This window comes from Bufo gargarizans, chromosome 6, assembly GCF_014858855.1.
Source record: "Bufo gargarizans isolate SCDJY-AF-19 chromosome 6, ASM1485885v1, whole genome shotgun sequence".
Classification (NCBI taxonomy): domain Eukaryota; kingdom Metazoa; phylum Chordata; class Amphibia; order Anura; family Bufonidae; genus Bufo; species Bufo gargarizans.
The window spans coordinates 235,463,347-235,485,503 of NC_058085.1; the positions used below are offsets into that span (position 1 = coordinate 235,463,347).

The 22,157-nt window shown below is 45.1% G+C and overlaps 2 protein-coding genes across 4 annotated transcripts; one reads left to right on the forward strand and one right to left on the reverse strand.

Moving 5' to 3' along the window:
- Positions 1-977: 977 nt before the first annotated feature.
- Positions 978-13,562, reverse strand: LOC122939814. 2 transcript variants are annotated; one of them, XM_044295985.1, is made up of 4 exons: positions 13,427-13,562; positions 11,565-11,631; positions 11,041-11,128; positions 978-2,316 (listed from the first exon to the last, which is right to left on the reverse strand). In XM_044295985.1, the coding sequence occupies exons 1-4, from the start codon at positions 13,444-13,446 to the stop codon at positions 1,676-1,678; spliced, it is 816 nt and encodes a 271-aa protein (XP_044151920.1). In that variant the 5' UTR covers positions 13,447-13,562; the 3' UTR covers positions 978-1,675. The 2 variants fall into 2 exon arrangements, with proteins under 2 accessions (XP_044151920.1, XP_044151921.1); XM_044295986.1 differs by lacking the exon at positions 13,427-13,562 and adding an exon at positions 12,198-12,254.
- A 77-nt stretch (positions 13,563-13,639) lies between these two features.
- LOC122939803 (oocyte zinc finger protein XlCOF7.1-like) lies at positions 13,640-21,566 on the forward strand. 2 transcript variants are annotated; one of them, XM_044295960.1, is made up of 7 exons: positions 13,640-13,708; positions 18,671-18,864; positions 18,961-19,137; positions 19,223-19,349; positions 19,458-19,594; positions 20,009-20,075; positions 20,621-21,566. In XM_044295960.1, exons 2-7 carry the CDS (start codon positions 18,787-18,789, stop codon positions 21,478-21,480), a joined length of 1,446 nt encoding a protein of 481 aa, XP_044151895.1. In that variant the 5' UTR covers positions 13,640-13,708; positions 18,671-18,786; the 3' UTR covers positions 21,481-21,566. The 2 variants fall into 2 exon arrangements, with proteins under 2 accessions (XP_044151895.1, XP_044151894.1); XM_044295959.1 differs by having other exon boundaries at positions 13,668-13,766.
- Positions 21,567-22,157: the final 591 nt, after the last annotated feature.

A 22,157-nucleotide genomic window follows, 5' to 3' on the forward strand; every position in this document is an offset into this window, starting at 1 on the left:
GTGCTATAATCCTTTTTTTTTTCCTCAATTTTTTTTGCCTCTTCTGAACTTAAGTTTTGTAAAATATGTACACTATTAAAAAAATTACTATAGCAGTATATTAGCTAAATTACAATCTATATGGGTATTTTACAAAATTTCGCAATATTGCTCTAACTTCGTCTTTTAGAATATTCGTAATATTGCGCTAACTTCGTCTTTTAGAATATTCGTAATATTCTAAAAGACGAAGTTAGAGCAATATTAAGAATATACGTAAAAAGTTGAAATCGCGATGCGATTAATAAAACTCGAAGTAATCGCCTGGCGATTTCAACTTAACACTGCTATATTCCATATTAGGCTAGAATTAACGAATATAGAATATAGCAGTGTTAAGTTGAAATCGCAATACGATTATTATAACTTGAATTAATCGGATTGCGATTTCAACTTAACACTGCTATATTCCATATTCATTAATTCTAGCCTAATATGGAATATAGCAGTGCTAAGTTGAAATCGCCATGCGATTACTTCGAGTTATATTAATCGCATCGCGATTTCAACTTTTTACGTATATTCTTAATATTGCTCTAACTTCGTCTTTTAGAATATTACGAATATTCTAAAAGACGAAGTTAGCGCAATATTACGAATATTCTAAAAGACGAAGTTAGAGCAATATTACGAAATTTCGTAAAATACCCATATAGATTGTAATTTAGCTAATATGGAATATTAGCAGTGTTAAGTTGAAATCGCAATTCGATTATTATAACTTGAATTAATCAAATTGCGATTTCAACGTAATTCTCAAATCCGACAGTACATTCTAGTATATGGAGACGTTCCCATGGTGATGGGGATGCTCCATGAGCACGGAAGTCGGCAGAAGCGGCAACGGGCACTAACTGGAGCAGCCGGGAATCCAAAGGACAGGTAAGAACAACTTTAGGGAAGTGGGAAAGAAAAAAATATAACAATTTAAAAAAAAACAACGAATATTCGATTTCGCGAATATATAGAACGATATTCTAAATATTCGCGAAATCTCGAAATTGCGATATTCGAGAAACAAATTCGCAATTCGAATATTCGCGCTCAACACTGATTGCTACACTGCACATACCCGACATAGAATATGACAAACTGGCCAATTTGCTTAAAAACTTTGAAACCCCCATCATACCAACTTGCGAGAAGGCCGTGTCCCCTTGTCATTTGTGGGGATTTTAAATGGAACAGCTGATGATTTTGAAAGAAGGCTTAGATGACTTCTTAGAACTAAATAATATTAAATGGGTTGTCCGGGTTCGACCCATTTCATGCTCCAATGCTCTCCTTTGCCCTGTGCTGAATCGTGCAGGCCTGTAAAACTGCTAGGGTAGTGCTAAAGTCCACCCATCTCCTCCTATCAGTGTAAAAAACATAAACAAACGGCCCTTGCCCTGCGCGATCCAGTGCTGGGCAATGAAGAGCATCAGAGAGGTGAAAATGGGGATAAGTCTGGGTCCAGCTCTGAACCCGGACAACCCCTTTAATGCTGATAAAAATTGTTCGAATTTTAGTTCGCACCCCCTTCCATCCCCTGGTTGGGTTGAAATGGATGAACTTATGTCTTTTTTAAACCATACTAGCTATGTAATTATATAATAGCCACAACCCAAATGTAGTTCTTTAAAATGCTCAAGTTTTAGGCTGGGTAATATTGAAACTCTCCCAGTTCTTCTGCCAATCTCTGTCTGTGAGGGGGGCAGGAGTGACTGGGGGCAGATGAGTATGCAGATGGTTCATACCAAGATTCAGGAGGTGGGGCATGGGAGTAGGGACCTGGTGCTTGAGATGGTTGATGAGTTGTGGAAGAGGGAGCTACAAATCTAGCCATGACATCCATCATTGCTGTCCAACATTCCATTTTTCTAGGAGTTGGCATCTCTTTCATCAAAGGGAGGAGACTCTTGAGAAAAAGCATGTCACTATCCTCATCGTCCCGCAATTGCCTCATAATTATCTCCTGCTGAGACACCATCTCTTTTAAGTGGCGAGATCTTTCTTCATTCATCTCAGTGAGGCGATGCAACACAGATTCCATAAACTCAACCTCCTCCCTTCTCCTCTTCCTATTGCGTTTGGAGCCTCGCTCGGTCATCCTTCCTGTGTCATGTCTGGGTGATATCACAGGGAGCAGCTGTGAGGGGCCAGCCTGGGATAGCTCTGCCTCCTCAGAAGAAGATTCATAAGGCTCTGGTCCATGATGTGTTGACTCAGAGTCTGAGTCTCTGATATTTTTGGACATCCTAGATCCCCACTTTGTCTGCATCCATTTTTCTGAAACTAAGAATATTGTTATTATAAAATGTAATTTTAATAAAGAATACAAATACAGATTTGAAACTAGGGTAAAGCTCTAGGGAGCCAATACAGAACAAGAATTGAATGTATATGTTAGGCTACTTTCAGACTCGCGTTTTGTGTGGAACCGTCTTGTATATGCACAGACGGATCCGCACGAATAATGCAAACGCTTGTATCCGTTAATAACGGATCCGTTTGCATTATTCATTCAAAAAAAAGTCTAAGTCAAAACGAATCCGTTTTGACTTACATTGAAAGTCAATGGGGGACGGATCCCTTTTTTAATTGCACCATATTGTGTCAGTGAAAAACGGATCCTTCCCCATTGACATTTACATTTACATTGTAAGTCTAGACGGATCCGTTAGGCTCGGCATAGTCAGACAGTCACCAAAACGCTGCAAGCTACGTTTTAGTGACAGTCTAAAAAAATGTAACGGACACCAAATGCAGCCAAATTAATTCATTGTGAGAGCCCTAAAGCGGATCTCACAGGCGGACCCAGAAACGCCAGGGTGAAAGTAACATAAGATGTTTAAAGCTTTCCTTGAAAATTAGGCCTCTTGCACACAACCGTATGTCTTTTTCAGTATTTTGCAGTCCGCAAAAAAACGGATCCACAAAAATACAGATGACATCTGTGTGCATTCCGTTTTTTATTGAACATTACTGTCCTTATCAGACAATATCCATATGCGGACAATAATAGGACATGTTCTATCTTTGAACAGAAATATGGAAACGGAAGGCATACGGAGTACCTTCATTTTTTTTTTTGCAGATCCATTGAAATGAATGATTCCGTATACGGAATGCAAAAAACAGAATGTAAATGGCAAAAAAAAATGTGCAAGAGGCCTTAAGTGGTGCCTCACCAATCCCTATTTTTTTTTTTTTTTTTATCTGGGCTACGGGGTATGGATCTGCAACATTCTCTTGGCATTACAACATTTCTGTTGATATAGAAATATTTGTAGTTGAAATCCGCTCGCATCAAACTTTGTGTAAGGAAAGGCAAATCCCTCAACCACAGTCAGACAAAGGTGTTACCATCTTGAGTTCTTCTGAGCAACTGCCCCTCCTCCACAGTCTGCTCACCTTTTATTTAGTCACAGTAACAATAGAAAGGGGCTGGCCCTTCACCTGACCACTTACTTACATCTGCGAGACATTGCTATGGCTATTGTCAGTATACGGTACGAGTATACCGACAAGGCAGATATGCATGTCTTAAAAGCAGATATGTATCCAGAAAGGGATAGCAAAGAAGCCCAGTGCATTGCACTTAGTGCTCACAAACTAGCAAACGCCCCCTACACACTGAGAACACGTCTCCAAGCCTGTGAGAAGGTTTTCATACTGACGGTTTTACCACTGGTCCCGATTCAACCCAAGTACCCTCTGCTAGAGCGTTCTTCGGTTAAATCCGACACAGGGAGACAGATAACAATCTATAAAAACACACACACATCCTAAGATAAAATGTCCGCATAATAAAATTTCCACAACAATGTATTCCATAGGATCATTGATTTGAAAAAGATTCCCAGGAAATCATTCATAAATTACTAATATCCAAGGTATTTAAACATAGTCTAGGCAAATGTATACCTTGTTACTGCCTAGGCTGACAAAAACCTAGTTCCTGGGATTCACTCCTGCATACAACCTCTCTACTTTCTTGCATCAAGAGATGATGGCATGGAAAAGGGTCTCCTTAGCCTCCTTGTTATATGACCGAAATACACTTGGTGAACCTGGTCTCAAAATTTTGTTCACCAAAAATGTCATCTTTGGACACACTGTAAAATAGCACAGCACATCTAGACATGGCAGAGAGGCAGGCTTTCTCCCCAGGGCATGAATCTGACTGGACAGTGAGCACTATGGGCAGGAAGTTTCAGCATGTGTAGTGCTGGCAGACTTCAGTACTGTGGACCTGGCTGAACTGCAAGTGAGAATGCTGTGGGAACAGGGCTACCAGACATAAAATGGAAAAGGTATGAAGGCTAAAAGACTAAGCCCAGAGGACCATATATACTACAAGCCCAATGCCTTTATTTCACATTAATTTCCCCACTAAAATATTAAAATGTTAGAACATAACCTAATAACATGTCATATTATCAGCATAAATATATAGATAAATACAATGCGGCGCTCACGCATACATCTGTATAATAGGAGTACTCCAAATGAATGAGACCTCTTAGTTCGCTATATGGGCGTCTATTTGCAAAAAATCGTTCGATTATATCACTCGGATATTTCGTATGGTTAAATGCTGTTTTACCAGTTGTTGGAACCTGGATGGTTCAAAAGATGTCCTCTCCGTGGTCGATGGTATGAAAACCTTTACACTCAAACACTGCTTACTGATGATGGTTTAACCGCCTTCAACACCTGTTGATTTACTACCTCCTCTTGCGGAGTAGTCACTCGACTCATTCACCGTGGCGTCTCACGTGATCAGCCCGGAAGATGGTTGTTAGTTGGTGATGTCATCCACTTGGGTTAGTCGGGATGGCGGAAATTGATAAAGCAGAGTTCGGTCAATGTAAGATTTGGTTTTGCTTGACTGGATTATTGCACTATGTTGAACCAGTCACCATAGGTTGATCCGCTGTGATGTTGTTTTACCGCTAGCACCACTTTAGAGCTGGTATCAAACTCTCCCTTTTCGGAATAGATTCGATGTGGTAATCGGAAGAGTCGTTTTTTGCTAAATAGAAAATAACGCACCAATAGTTGGGTCAAGTTCACACTAGACGCGTTTCGGAAACACTGTTCCTTCTTCAGTAGACAAATTTGAAATGCTGGTCATGTCTTTATATACCCTTATTGGGCTTTGTGACGAAACCAACCTCGCCACGGTGTTTTGGAGGGGGCTGGTTGCTAGCCTCTTACCTCAGGATTATGGCCCATACTAACTTTAAAGAAAACAGGCCGGCCGCACAGCTTAAATCTGTCTTTGGAATTGTGTTTTATGTTATTATGCGTTCGGTTAAATTGTATGTTATGTGAGGGCACCCAGATAGCTAATATTATTGTATTCGTGTATTCCGAGTGCCATTCACCTAATGATATGCACTCAGACTTGAGCTATCTGGGGATATGTTAAATGTCTGTGTTTGCTGTGGGGGTGTGCCATTGTGTGTTTGGGTGGTGATTCCTGTCCTGTTGTCTCCACGTGTGTATTGGTGTTTTCCCTTTGTCCTGAGACATAATTGGATTGCTCCTCGGGTGTCGCCAGGCAGAGAGGAGGAAACCATGATGCATTGTGGGGATGTGTTGTGTCTGTGTATCCTGAATTTCTGCATATCTGTCCTGTGTCGCAGTCTCCATTCTGGTCCCCTAAGGGCGTGGCCACCAGATGGGGACCTGCATAAATACGGGCGGGTAGCCCTCAATAAAGTGTTCCTGTTTTATCCTTCATCATGCTGAGACTGGTGTTTGGATAACTGATCAAACTGGGGGATTGCTATACGCTGACGATTTGCTATAACTCCCCTGGCATAACTACTAGCTCTTGTAAGAGCTGTTCCTGCTCTCTGGCTGTAGGAGAGGTTCACCCACTGGAGCCTGGAGCCTTGTCGTAGGTCCAGCGTGGGTGGAGGACGGTGAGACCCCAACCAAGCTGCGGCGGTTCGTGGGGTCTGTAGGGCGTACGGTGTCAAGTGGAGTGCTTGGAGTCCTCGGAAAGCACTAGGAGCATCTATCGACGGAGGTACCCGGTCGGGGTGCTAGGAGATCCGTTACATTGGTGGCAAGCAGTGGGATGGCGTCCTAGTGTGAGGAGAAGCAGCTCGGAGACACCGTTCGTGGAGTATATCGAGGGCAACGCTAGTATCCGTACAGCGCCCCTGGCTACAGCAGGATGGAATCGGCTAGTCTTCGAACAGCGTTCCACTACGAGGAGGATGATGACCCGGACTGGAGGGATGCAGTCCGGAAAGGCGTCTGGCACGAGGCCCTGGAAGATGTACAGCGTCGGCGGGGCGAGTGTCTCCCCAGTGAGGAGCAGCAGTTGCGGATGCGAGTGGCCCTGCGAATGCCCCTTCTGGGAGAGGAGCCCCTGAATGAGTGGGTGACAGAACTGGAGAGCCTGGTATGGAAGGAGCTTTGGCTAGATGACGCCTACCAGGCACTCTGGTGGTATGTGATTCGGCACTCTCCCTGGATGGCTGAGCACGACAGACCCGAGGGTGAGGATTATGATGGCCCTGGCCTGTTGTTTGAGGCCTTCGCAGAACCGGAGTTCGGAGATGCTGGAGGGTCCCGGTTCTGGGATATCTATGACTACAGAGAGGCTATGCATGATTGGGCTACAGCGAGAGAGGTGAGACAAGACCTGGCATCTCTAGTCACAAAGGAGTGGGAGCTGGAGCAGGACTACCAATACTTCTTCAGCTCAATTCGGTCCCAATATACACTGCCAGAGAGCTGGGTGGCAGTCCCAGACCTACAACCCTACAGCTGGGAAGACCCGACTGAAGTATCCCCTGCTTCAGTACCAGCTACAGAGGTAGGGGTCCTCATAGACTGGTCCTGTGAGGAACCACAACAGGCAGGTGGAGAAGGGACCGAGGGCTCTCCACCGGGATGCTGGGATGCTGGCCCAGACCCTCAGCGGCAGCCGGAGTTGCCAGGTGTGGACGCAGGTGATCCTGACTCGCAAATGTTGAGGGACCTCACAGACTGGTCCTGGGAGGACCCACAGATGGCAGCTGGAGATGGGACCAAGGTCTCTCTACTGGCCCTACAGGGATGCTGGGCCGCCTGCCCAGATCTCCAGCGGCAGTGCATATCACAGGGAGAGGAGACAACCGGTCTCTCTCCCCAGCGGCAACCTGAGTTCCAGGGGGAGGAGATGCGGGGTCCCTCTGCCTTACAGCAACCAGAGTCCTGGGGAGGAGAGGCAACCGGCCTCACCTTCCACCAGCAGCCGGAGATACTGGGAAAAGGGGAACACAAGCCCCTCTGCATGGGCGCAGATGAGACCGAGGGCTCGGTGCCAGTCCTACAGGGATGCTGGACAGTCGGTCCAGATCCCCATCCATCTCCGCAGGGATACCAGGAGGAGGAGGTAAGCGAGCCCTCCCCTTCCCAGCTACTTCCCAACAGAGTTCTGGGGGCAGGGGATGAGCCTGCGCTACCCACTGATTTCTCCCCAGCGGAAGAGCTGGCCTCTGGGCAGAGCGCAGTCGGCCTCTGCCCTCCCCTATCCTCTTCTTCAGAGCCGGACTCCCCACAAGCGACCCCAGCGGAAGAGCTGGCATCTGGGCAGAGCGCAGTCGGCCTCTGCCCACCAAGTACCTACAGCTCCAAGCTGGAGAACCACAAGGCAGCAAGGAGTCGCAGATGCCCACTCAACAGCTGGGGACATACGGAACAGAGCCAGGCCCCAAAATTCAACAGGTCCAGTATGGGGTTGTGGTTGGACTGCCAGACTAACTCAGGTACTGACCGTGAGGTCAGGTATCTGGTTAGTCTTCCCTGGAAGGGGGAGATGTGTGACGAAACCAACCTAGCCACGGTGTTTTGGAGGGGGCTGGTTGCTAGCCTCTTGCCTCAGGATTATGGCCCATACTAACTTTAAAGAAAACAGGCCGGCCGCACAGCTTAAATCTGTCTTTGGAATTGTGTTTTATGTTATTATGCGTTCGGTTAAATTGTATGTTATGTGAGGGCACCCAGATAGCTAATATTATTGTATTTGTGTATTCTGAGTGCCATTCACCTAATGATATGCACTCAGACTTGAGCTATCTGGGGATATGTTAAATGTCTGTGTTTTCTGTGGGGGTGTGCCATTGTGTGTTTGGGTGGTGATTCCTGTCCTGTTGTCTCCACGTGTGTATTGGTGTTTTCCCTTTGTCCTGAGACATAATTGGATTGCTCCTCGGGTGTCGCCAGGCAGAGAGGAGGAAACCATGATGCATTGTGGGGATGTGTTGTGTCTGTGTATCCTGAATTTCTGCATATCTGTCCTGTGTCGCAGTCTCCATTCTGGTCCCCTAAGGGCGTGGCCACCAGATGGGGACCTGCATAAATACAGGCGGGTAGCCCTCAATAAAGTGTTCCTGTTTTATCCTTCATCATGCTGAGACTGGTGTTTGGATAACTGATCAAACTGGGGGATTGCTATACGCTGACGATTTGCTATACTCCCCTGGCATAACTACTAGCTCTTGTAAGAGCTGTTCCTGCTCTCTGGCTGTAGGAGAGGTTCACCCACTGGAGCCTGGAGCCTTGTCGTAGGTCCAGCGTGGGTGGAGGACGGTGAGACCCCAACCAAGCTGCGGTGGTTCGTGGTGTCTGTAGGGCGTACGGTGTCAAGTGGAGTGCTTGGAGTCCTCGGATAGCACTAGGAGCATCTATCGACGGAGGTACCCGGTCGGGGGGCTAGGAGATCCGTTACAGGCTTGATATAATGTCTGGTCTGGATTCTGGATCGTGCATCCGCAAATAATTTGCAGATTGCACTCACCCACCTAATCTGTTTCCCTAAACATAAAAATACTTCACATATATAATGATGATAGTTCATAGATCATGAGTTTAGAAAGTGACAATATAAAAAATAACAATATAAAAATACAAAATGTATAAATATAAAATACAAAATCACAGAAATAGTGATACGGATATTGTGATTGCAGAGCACATTAATAATATTAGGAAACACATCCTCTATCAAAGCATTTTAGATACATCGAGCAGGTGATCCCAGTCAAATGAGATTTCTAGCCATACAATCAGTCAAGCAAGACTGGAGAGGGGGTGACTTTGTAGCCAAAATGTCCAGACAAGAATCAAAAAAGATTTTTGAGTTTGGATCTCTGATGCCTCTAGGACTAAATTCGGAGAAGGAAATCTTCGGCTTTCTGTAGGGGAGGTGGGTTGGGTTACATGGTTACATGGGTAGTCAATGCCAGGCTGTTTAGCAGCGCATTGACTTCCCCTGCATCCTTCTCCCCTCCGCTAAAGTCCGACAGCCTTTGAACTTGTGATCTAATCACAATATCCGTATCACTATTTCTGTAATTTTGTATTTTATATTTATACATTTTGTATTTTTATAGTTATTTTTTATGTTGTCACTTTTTAAACTCATGATCTATGAACTATCATCATTATATATGTGAAGTATTTTTATGTTTAGGGAAACAGATTAGGTGGGTGAGTGCAATCTGCAAATTATTTGCGGCTGCACGGTCCGGAATCCAGACCAGACATTATATCAAGCCCAATAAGGGTATATAAAGACATGACCAGCAGGTCAGTATTCAGCATTTCACATTTGTCTACTGAGGAAGGAACAGTGGTTCCGAAACGCGTCTAGTGTGAACTTGACCCAACTATTGGTGACGTTATCTTCCGATTACCGCATCGAATCTATTCCGAAAAGGGAGAGTTTGATACCAGCTCTAAAGTGGTGCTAGCGGTAAAACAACATCACAGCGGATCAACCTATGGTGACTGGTTCAACAGCATTTAACCATACGAAACATCCGAGTGATATAATCGAATGATTATTTGCAAATAGACGCCCATATAGCGAACTAAGAGGTCTCATTCATTTGGAGTACTCCTATTATATAGATGTATGCGTGAGCTCCGCATTGTATTTATCTATATATTTATGCTGATAATATGACATGTTATTAGGTTATGTCCTAACATTTTAATATTTTAGTGGGGAAATAAATTACATGTATACAAAAATACTGTGAGCCAGCCTGACTGATTCATTAACAATGTATTCGTTGTTCAGCTGGTAACTGAAAGGCTGGGCTCCAGTAGTTTGCTGGTGGAGCTTCTCTAAATATTTATTTTCTATTTCACATTCTGCAGAAAGTACAGGTACTTTAAGGAATAATGAAGGCCACTGGTGAGATGGTGCATACCCACTGTAGAATGGTACTGTTAGAAGGCATTGTTTTTGTATATACAGTTTAATCATCAGTAACAGTACTCCTAGATTTACAACTCTGTGAATACATGTGAAATTGAAGCCTCCTGTATTTATGTGTGTAAGAACATAAGACACAGTCACAACTATGAGAGCACAGAGGAAATATAACGGGGACTGATGGCCAAACATATGCATGAAAGGCATAGAACAAGAATAACTGAACATCTCCCGTATTTAGTACATACTTGTCAACTTTCATAAGTTATCCTTAATCATGCCATGCATGACCACACCCACTTACAACTAACCACACCCTGTTTCATTGTACAGCACTGTGACCCTACAATGCACTTTTGGGCACCAGGGCTGAGTCTGATGATGCTGAATCCCAGCACCACATACAGTTCGGCTACCGCAAAGTACCGCAAAGTGTATGAGATTACACTAATCCCATGTGCACTTTGCAGATTGTTTCTGTGCAGAAATTGACCTGCTGTGTGGATTTCCAATCCTGCAGCATGTCAATTATGTTTACAGTTTTAGATGTGAATTTCACCCTTTTCCAATGAAGGGCGAGATTTACAGCAAAGCTGCATTAAAATCTGCACCAAAACCGGTGTTAGACATTGCGGGAACTCGTGCGGATCTGACATGCATTCACCCGCACTTGCGTGCACGTGCCCTTAAAGTTCAAGGGGGGCTTTCCATAGAAAGCAAGATTTGCTAACTCTTCTGTCGTGGAATTTGAGAGGTCTCTCCTTTTTTGGTATATGGTCCCTACTCACCTGGACTGACATCTGTAGGAATCTCTTCTTCCTTGATCTTCACGCATATCACTTCCTCCTCAAATTTAACATTTCTAGGAACATCACCCTGAATAGAGTGTAAAAAAATATCCATTAAAGGGTGGTCTCACTTAAGCAAATTGGTATTCAATACCAGGCATTTACTAATGTATTGTGATTGTCCACTGTTGCCTCCTTTGCTGGCTGGATTCATTTTTTTATTTATCACATTATACACTGCTCATATCCAGGGGTTACGACCACCCTGCAATCCATGAGTGCATGCACACTGTAGGAAAAAGTACTGGCGAGCACTGGCCACCACCGCTGGATTTCAGGGTGGTTGTGACCATGGAAATGAGCAGTGCATAATGTGATCACAATACATTAGTAAGAGCCTTGTATTAACTTTCTCTACATGATAAATGACATGTGCTGAAGTGAGACAATCCCTTTAACATTACTCGATAAAAACAAAACAAAAACAAAGTCTACAGATGTCACATCGATATGGTTCCATCTACCTGAAGATCTTGTGTTGGGTCATTGTGAAGTTCCGGCGTACACTGAATGTGGTCCATTTGTGGGGCTCTGGATGAAAAGTAAGAAAATACACATATATTGCTTGTAGGTTCCTTGATTGTTAGGGCTCATGCACACAAGAGCAATGCCTGTGCTGCAGACTACAAATTGCAGTTCGCAATGTACAGGCACTGGCCATGTGCGAATGTGGACCCATTGACTTGAATGGGTCCGCGATCCGCATAATACGACAAAAGATAGGACATATCTTTTGTTGTGCGGAGGCATGGACCTGAAATCCCATGGAAGCGCTTCGTATTATCTCTGTGAGCTTCCAATCTGTGCCTCCGCTCCGCCAAAGATAGGTGAGGTCTTAGAAACACTCAAAAATAACACTGCTATAAACTGCTTGTGTGATTTCAGCCTCATTGCAGCAGGCACTATCATCCAGCTTTCCCAGTGGCCTGCTTCTGCATGGCTAGATAGATTTTTAGTTATGGAAGGCATAATGGCTTCCAGAAACTGATATAACTAAGAAATGGCTGAATCCGTTCCCTGACGGAAGAGGACAGCCGAGTGTAGTCCTCTCTAGCCTGCATGGGAATCACAGGATGGAAATGGGAGGCTGCTATTACCTGGACATCAGGGAGTGATAACCTCTACAGAGGCATCTAGAGCGGAGCAGGTCTGATGACGTCAGAGTCACGTGAGGCAGCCCACATGACGGTGTACGGTGTCCTTCCCACCCAATACAAGCCTGGGCTGTAATGTAAACCTCAGCACATGGTGGGGAGGGAACATGTCTGCCTCCTCCCAGCAGGTCAGATCCTCACTGAGGGATACAAGTGTCACCACCACATCCACCTTCTTCTCCATATGGACCTGGTCCTCCTAGATCAAGATTATTATTTTTTATTTTTACGTATTTTATGTTATTTTAAGTCATTTCCCTATCCTGTTTGCAGAGCACTTGCCATGCTCTTAACCACGTGTTGACGCCATTTGCAGCCCTCTAGCCCTTTCCATGACATTTTTACAGCCATTTTAGTGCTCAAAAGTTCAGGTCCCCATTGACTTCGATGGGGTTTGGGTTCGGTGTCAAGTTCGGGGTTCCGAACTTAAACTTTTTTCCGAAGTTCGGCCGAACCCGGACATCCAGGTGTCCGCTCAACTCTATCTATGGGCATTCTCTTCCCCTGTCAAAGTCTATGGGCATTCCATTCTGTCATTCCTTTTAGTATGCCCCTGTTTTATTGTATGGAAAGCTCTGAGTGAACCAGAAGTTCCAGCATCTGAGCTCGGTGTGCACATGTATGGCAAATCCAGGGGCACAGCACTAAATAAAGGCCCTTCATTCTCTGGATGGGTGAGAGTTTCTCTGGGCACTGTCCTACTATGGATACACACTTCCCTGCAGAGCATTGCATTCTCAAGGCAGTGGAAAGTCCATACAAAGCACTGAATCCAAGTGCAACCAGTCCCCAGTCCATTGTACAACTCTGCAGCCGATACAGAGCATTGCATGTCATATACCACACAGTCCCCAGTCCATACAGAGCATTGCATCGCCAGGACAGGACATTCAGAGCACCAGTGCATGCAGAGCATTGCATCCCAGTGCAACGAGGCTCTCCAGTCTATGCAACCCAGAGCTGCCAGTCCCTGCATAGCACTGGTCTACTAGACTCTGATCCTACAGAGCACGGCACCCTAGAGCCCAAAATCACTGCAGCGCATTGCATCCACACAGGTGCAGATCGTTGCATCCTAGTTCTCCTACACTCTCCAGGTTCTGCAGAGCATTGCATATCTGCACCTGAAATCAGTCATTACAGAGCATTGCATCCCCACAAGCACAGCTCACCCCCAGTCCATGCAGATCATCGCATCCGAGTCCTCCTAGACTCTCCGGTTCTTGCAGAGAATTGCATCCCCACAAGGACAGGGCTGCCACAATCCTCAGTTGCTGCAGAGCATTTCAGCGGAGGCTCACTTCTCAGTATACAGTGTGGACGTCTCCTGCTCAGAACGCCCTTCTAGCAAACGTCAGAACTCCTCCCACAGGCAGTGCTGGTTACGCGGCATGACGTCATCACAGGTCCTTTAGCTTGCTAAGAAACCACATCTACCCAGCCATAACACAGAGGTATTGAGCACCGTGCCTCTGTACGGCCAGGCCAGGCACTGCTTCACTTATAAGGGAGGTGAGGAATTAGTACCACGGGCGGATTGGAAAAAAATCTAAAAGAGAAGATGGCGCATAGGGAAGGGATGCTGGGCAAAGTGCGAAGAAGAGGCAGGTGGTTATAGCGGGAAGAGGCTGGTACATGGTAGAGGTGTAGTGCACCCTGCAACGTGCTGAGGACAGGCTGGTGGCTGTATGCTAGGATGCCAGTGGAGGGAGCCCTGGGCACAGTGCTGAGAAGAGGTGGTTACCTGATAGGACTGCTAGGCACACAATACTGAGAAGAGGTGGGTACTGATAGTACTGCTAGGCACACAGTGCTGAGAAGATGTCGGTGGTTACCTGAAAGGACTGCTAGGCACACAGTACTGAGAAGAGGTGGGTACTGATAGGACTTCTAGGCACACAGTACTGCGAAGAGGTGGGTACTGATAGGACTGCTAGGCACACAGTACTGAGAAGAGGTGGGTACTGATAGGACTTCTAGGCACACAGTACTGCGAAGAGGTGGGTACTGATAGAACTGCTAGACACACAGTGCTGAGAAGAGGTGGCTACTGATAGAACTGCTAGACACACAGTACTGAGAGGAGGTGAGTGGTTACCTGATAGGACTGCTAGGCACACAATACTGAGAAGAGGTGGGTACTGATAGGACTGCTAGGCACACAGTGCTGAGAAGATGTGGGTGGTTACCTGAAAGGACTGCTAGGCACACAGTACTGAGAAGAGGTGGGTACTGACAGGACTGCTAGGCACACAGTGCTGAGAAGATGTGGGTGGTTACCTGAAAGGACTGCTAGGCACACAGTACTGAGAAAAGGTGGGTACTGATAGGACTGCTAGACACACAGTACTGCAAGAGGTGGGTACTGATAGGACTGCTAGACACACAGTGCTGAGAAGAGGTGGGTGGTTACCTGATAGGGCTGCTAGGCACACAGTACTGAGAAGAGATGAGTACTCATAGGACTGCTAGACACACAGGTGGGTGGTTACCTGAAAGGACTGCTAGGCACACAGAACTGAGAAGAGGTGGGTACTGATAGGACTGCTAGGCACACAGTGCTGAGAAGAGGTGGGTACTTATAGGACTGCTAGGCACACAGTGCTGAGAAGAGATGGGTACTTATAGGACTGCTAGGCACACAGTGCTGAGAAGAGATGGGTACTTATAGGACTGCTAGGCACACAGTGCTGAGAAGAGGTGGGTACTGATAGGACTGCTAGACACACAGTGCGGAGAAGAGGTGGGTGGTTACCTGAAAGGACTACTAGGCAATCTGCGCTGAGAAGAGGTGGGTGGTTACCTGATAGGACTGCTAGGCACACAGTACTGAGAAGAGGTGGGTGGTTACCTGAAAGGACTGCTAGGCACACAGTGCGGAGAAGAGGTGGGTGGTTACCTGAAAGGACTACTAGGCACAGTGCTGAGAAGAGGTGGGTGGTTACCTGATAGGACTGCTAGGCACACAGTACAGAGAAGAGGTGGGTGGTTACCTGATAGGACTACTAGGCACACAGTGCTGAGAAGAGGTGGGTACTGATAGGACTGATAGGCACACAGTGCTGAGAAGAGGTGGATGGTTACCTAAAAGACTACTAGGCACAAAGTGCTGAGAAGAGGTGGGTGGTTACCTGATTGGACTGCTAGGCACACAGTACTGAGAAGAGGTGGGTACTCATAGGACTGCTAGACACACAGGTGGGTTGTTACCTGAAAGGACTGCTAGGCACACAGAACTGAGAAGAGGTGGGTACTGATAGGACTGCTAGGCACACAGTGCTTAGAAGAGGTGGGTACTGATAGGACTGCTAGGCACATAGTGCTGAGAAGAGGTGGGTACTTATAGGACTGCTAGGCACACAGTACTGAGAGGAGGATGAGTGGTTACCTGATAGGACTGCTAGACACACAGTGCTGAGAAGAGGTGGCTACTGATAGAACTGCTAGACACACAGTGCTGAGAAGAGGTGGGTACTCATAGGACTGCTAGACACACAATACTGAGAAGAGGTGGGTACTGATAGAACTGCTAGACACACAGTACTGATAAGAGGTGGGTACTGATAGAACTGCTAGACACACAATACTGAGAAGAGGTGGGTACTGATAGGACTGCTAGGCACACAATACTGAGAAGAGGTGGGTACTGATAGGACTGCTAGGCACACAGAACTGAGAAGAGGTGGGTACTGATAGGACTGCTAGGCACATAGTGCTGAGAAGAGGTGGGTACTGATAGGACTGCTAGGCACACAGTGCTGAGAAGAGGTGGGTACTTATAGGACTGCTAGGCACACAGTGCTGAGAAGAGGTGGGTACTGATAGAACTGCTAGACACACAGTACTGATAAGAGGTGGGTACTGATAGAACTGCTAGACACACAGTACTGATAAGAGGTGGGTACTGATAGAACTGCTAGACACACAATACTGAGAAGAGGTGGGTACTGATAGGACTGCTAGGCACACAATACTGAGAAGAGGTGGGTACTGATAGGACTGCTAGGCACACAATACTGAGAAGAGGTGGGTACTGATAGGACTGCTAGGCACACAGTGCTGAGAAGATGTGGGTGGTTACCTGAAAGGACTGCTAGGCACACAGTACTGAGAAGAGGTGGGTACTGATAGGACTTCTAGGCACACAGTACTGCGAAGAGGTGGGTACTGATAGGACTGCTAGACACACAGTGCTGAGAAGAGGTGGGTGGTTACCTGAAAGGACTGCTAGGTACGCAGTACTGCGAAGAGGTGGGTACTGATAGGACTGCTAGACACACAGTACTGCGAAGAGGTGGGTACTGATAGGACTGCTAGACACACAGTGCTGAGAAGAGGTGGGTGGTTACCTGATAGGACTGCTAGGCACACAGTACTGAGAAGAGATGGGTACTCATAGGACTGCTAGACACACAGGTGGGTGGTTACCTGAAAGGACTGCTAGGCACACAGACTGAGAAGAGGTGGGTACGGATAGGACTACTAGGCACACAGTGCTGAGAAAAGGTGGGTGGTTACCTGATAGGACTGCTAGGCACACAGTGCTGAGAAGAGGTGGGTGGTTACCTGACAGGACTACTAGGCAAACTGCGCTGAGAAGAGGTGGGTGGTTACCTGATAGGACTGCTAGGCACACAGTACTGAGAAGAGGTGGGTGGTTACCTGAAACGACTGCTAGGCACACAGTGCGGAGAAGAGGTGGGTGGTTACCTGAAAGGACTACTAGGCACACAGTGCTGAGAAAAGGTGGGTACTGATAGGACCGCTGGGCACACAGTGCTGAGAAGAGGTGGGTACTGATAGGACTACTAGGCACACAGTGCTGAGAAAAGGTGGGTGGTTACCTGATAGGACTACTAGGCACAAAGTGCTGAGAAGAGGTGGGTGGTTACCTGATTGGACTGCTAGGCACACAGTACTGAGAAGAGGCGGGTGCATGCGGAAGGATTTCTGGGGTAAAGAAGGAGATTTTACAGGGAAGGAGGTTCATATTACTGGGCAGATCCCGAGGAAGGATGAGAGTGGGTTCACACACAGCTTTTTGATAGTGTCTTTCTGGGTTCTTCTAAAAAAAAAAAAAAAAATGCACATGCTGGAGTTCTTGGCATTTGTTCATGAATTGCCTTCTCTATAGGGGGAAAATGCTAATGGTAAGACACTGGGGGTCATTTATGAACATTTGAACATTTTACGCCAGGATTTGGTGTAAAAACAGTTGCAAGACTAACTTTTACGCCTGGAGTGCAGTCAGGTGTTGGGGTAGTGTTCACTCCAGGTGCATGGACTGTAAGAGGTGGTCTAATTTATGACGAGACGCACCTCCTCCAGGAGCACGGAGAGGAAACAAAGACCTGCCTAAAACTTCAATCTTTGTAAATGACCCCCACTGTTTCCAAAAAGTGCCACAAACAACAGAGCAAGAAAACACGTGGTTATTCTGGTGTTTTTGTTTTAGGATAGAAGTACTTTACCTGCTTGGCAAGTGGTTATGAGGAAGTAATACCCAGTTGGTATGAGTGTGCTGTCAGATGTCACTGCCAGGGTTGGAGTGGCCTACCAGAGGATCCTCTGGTAGGCCCAAGCTCTAACATAATAATGAGCCCCTTATATTGCAGGGACCCTAAGATCTAGCAGAAGATAATTTGGAACTGACATTGGAATCAATAACCACTAAATCCTATTAAACCCTATAGCTCATAAGTCCTGAAGTTGGGCCTCAGAATGATCTCTGGTGAGCCCAAGGAACACAAGTCATACAACTGAGTCATGGGACTGTGCGGCTTAATGATGAAATAAGTGTTATTTGCTGGATGTTTACAGCCACATGGTTGGCCTAAAACCATAAGTACACATTCCATTATTAAGTCACATAGACCTGCAGGCTGCAGCTTGGCCATGTGGCAGCCACATCTGATAGCACCCTCAGTGTAAGTATTGGTCACAGCGCTGAAGGAAGGTGTAGTCGGCAGAGGTAGTAATGAGCACAGAGGAAGGAGGTGGGCACAGGCAACAGTAATAATTCTTTTTAGCAATATATACATACTTTTCTTGTACTAGATATTATACGTTTGCTCAACACAACCCTGGCTTACACCTATAAATAATACACAGTGCACAATTTAGGAGACCATTGTCAGGAAGGAAACATTCCTTCCCGACAAGAGTCTGCTTGTCAGTGGAGGAGACCGCTGTATTTACATGCAGCGTTCTCCTCCACAGTATAGGAAGGAGTGACTGCTAATACCAACGCTCGTCCCCATACTGAATCATTGTTTGCTGGAAGCAGAGGCTGATTAGACAGCACAACCTGCTGCCAGCAAATGGTGATTTAGGTGACCGCATCAAATATGTGATTGCCCGATTAAAGAGTTTTTCGCTTGTTCATCAAGTAATCAGTGGCACCTTTACACCGACAGATCATCTAATGAGTGTTCCTACTCTCGACCAGTGTAAACGGGCCTCAACTCCATACTTCTCTTATCAAGATCTTCCTAGATGGTAATCTCCCATTGAACCTGTGTCATTCTTCAGGATGGAAAAAGACAGGAGTCACATGACTGAGAGCATATTGAATGTTATTCTGGAGATCATCTACCTACTGACTGGAGAGGTGAGAGATCCTGGGAGTCATGTCCCATTCCACCTTCCATATTCAGCAGTATGTATATTATTTTATATATCTATCATTCTGCATCTCATTACTAAGGTTTATGTTCCTGTAAAGAATTCTAATAATGAGAATATGGCCAGCAGTCCTGTATCAGGAGGCAGGATCCAGACCACTGTCATGGAGCCTACACCTTCATCTCTGTTGCATGACAGAAGCTATGAGCAGAAGATCCTGGACCTCACCAATATGATCATTGAACTGCTGACTAGAGAGGTGAGCACTGCTGTGAATGCTGGGACATTATAAAGTAACATCATGAGAAGTATTTGTATGACCATTGCATCAATGTATATGTCAGGTTCCTATAAGGCATCAGGATGTCACTGTTCATTTCTCCATGAAGGAGTGGGAATTTATAGAAGGTCACAAGGATCTGTACAAGGATATCCTGATGGAGATGGATCACCAGCCTCTCAACTCACCTGGTAAGAGGAAACTGGGAATTCTCACTAAATGTAAATGGGTAAGAGGTTTGTGTGTCGCCTAGAAACCTTAATCGTATTATCACACACAACCAATATATTCTCCTACAGATGGGTCCACTAAGAAAAATGCACTAGAGAGATGTCCTGTTTATTATCCAAAGAAGTCTATAGAGGAACATTCCAATATTCTACAGGATCATCCAGAAGATGAAGCTGAAGGTTCTCATTACAACAGCGTCATTGAGGTGAGAGGCAACATGAGTAATATAATAGTTTATATTGAAGAATACGTTTTGTAGAATTGAAGACCACAATCCACTTTTTTAACCAGAAAGATACAACTTTGAGAAATGGTTTAGTGTGGGCCTTGTGGATCAGCAGTGATCTCCTCTGGTAACAAAAACCTGACACAGCTATGCATCTGCATCCAAAAAACAAGCTGTGAGCTAGCCTACAGTTTGAGGTAGAGTGGGTTACACATTCAGTTGTCAACAAGGCCTTGTGTATAGGGGCAGCAAAAGGGGCAATGTCTATTTGAGTTTGAATAGATTTTTAAGTTACTAAAAAAAAAAAGGGAGCCCCAACAACACTGACCCATTCCTGGAGTCACTACCACTGGTCATTTGTGTTCTGTTTATATATGTCACAATCTGTTCCAGGCTGATGGTATAAACATAATCAGTGTGAAGATCAAAGAGGAAGATACCCTGACAGATTTCAGTCCAGGTAAATGACAATGACCAAGCTAGAAATGATTCCTATTTGCTCTTGAAAAAATGTCTTGTATCATATACCCTGCTCTCAAAAATGTAAGTGGGATCGAATCCAATGTGGCGCCTTCACAGTAGTTGGAGAAGGCCTGGCAAGTACACATCTGTAAATTCTGCCATATTGAAACTGGCAAAAGTGCATAGGGAGAAGCTGGGGGAATGGTCAGGAGTGACTATGAAATTATTTAGGGCAGTCTGGAAATCATCTGTGTAGGACTTTGGTTATTCTTAAAAAATGTCCAAGAGTCTTCCAAGTCAACTATTTATACCTGTGCTACAGATAGTAGGCTAACACAATATTTCAGTACTAGGTGGTCATTGAGTGTCTACTACTCCTGAAGTTAGACTAGTGAATGAAAATGGTCCCAAAATTATTCTACTCACTAATGAACTATTACAGTGCCATACCCAAAACTCTTTGAGGTATGTGTTATATATGCTTATTTATGTCTGTAACGTCCTTTAGAATGTATGATAATCTAACACTTACATTAAATTCAGATTGCAAACTGGACCACCATGAAGTGATCAAAGATTTTCAAGAAGAAAATTCCATTACTTTTCATGTTCCACAAAGCACAGATGTGAAATCAACTTACCAGGAGTCCGATCACTCTTTAATAGATATTGTCTCAGATTCTTCGGTTTATGGAGACAGTGAAGTATATGCATCTTCTGCTGGAGATATTGCTCAAAGTCAAAGTTCAGATCTGAGAAGTTACTCAGACCTAAAGCCATGTTCTGAATATGGCAAATGTTTCAAAGACAAGTTCAGTCTAGAAACCCACCAGAGAAGCCACTTAGTAAAAAAGCCTTTTATGTGCTCCCAGTGTGGCAAAGGTTTTGCACGTAAAGTGACACTTTCTGAGCATCAGAAAATTCACACAGATGAGTCATTTTCATGCAGCATTTGTGGCAGACGCTTCATACACAAATCAAAGTTCATTGAGCATCAAAGGATTCACACTGGAGAGAAGCCTTTTTCGTGTATCTATTGTGGTAAAGGATTTGCTCAGAAGACAAACCTTATCCAACATCAGAGACTTCACACTGGGGAGAAGCCATTTGCATGTCCCGAATGTGGCAAATGTTTTACCCAGAAATCTGCATTAGTTGGTCACCAAAGAATTCACACTGGGGAGAAGCCATTCTCATGCTCTCACTGTGGGAAGTGCTTTGCTCACCGATCCAACTTTGTTGAGCATCAGAGGAGTCATTCCGGGAAGAAGCCATTTTCATGTTCTGAGTGTGGAAAATGTTTTACGCAAAAATCTAGTTTAGATAAACACCAAAGAACTCATTCTAGATCTAGTCTCTTCAGAAGGGAAGAACATCATTCCATCTCACAGGCACTGAGTTGATCCCTGAACCTTTTTTATTATTTTGTTAATAAAAGGGGATATGTTAAAGGCATTGTCTCATGTCAGCAAATGGCATTTATCATGTAGAGAAAGTTAATACAAGGCACTTACTAATGTATTGTGATTGTCCATATTGGCTTCTTTGCTGGCTTCATTCTTTTTTCCGTCACATTATACACTTCTCGTTTCCATGAATATGACCACCCTGCATTTCAGCAGGGATGGTCGTGCTTGCACATTGTTGGAAAAAGAGCTGGCCTTCTCTGAAGGCCAGAAGTGTGATTTGTTAAGCAGCAGCCAAAGGTTTAACTCTAAGGAAGGCAATAGATTCTTTAGGTCAGTGATCAGCAGCAGCTGCTGTGGAACTACAACTCCCAGCATGCACATGTACTTGGCTGTTCTTGTAACTCCCATAGAAGTGAAAAGATGATTCTGGGAATTGTAGTTTCAGAACAGCTGGAGTGCCGAGGGTTGCTGATCGCTGCTTTGGAGCATACAAAGAACAAACATATTCGTTTTGTCTTTCATTCTCAAAGTACAATTCCCAAAAAATTTGAAAACTATGGAGAAACAACAGAAAGACCTAAACACTATTTTTGGAGTCTGTTCTGTAAGTAAGATAATGAAGCGGAAAAAGCAATAAGTATGTAAAGGTATTGACTGGTCAAGAATTTAAA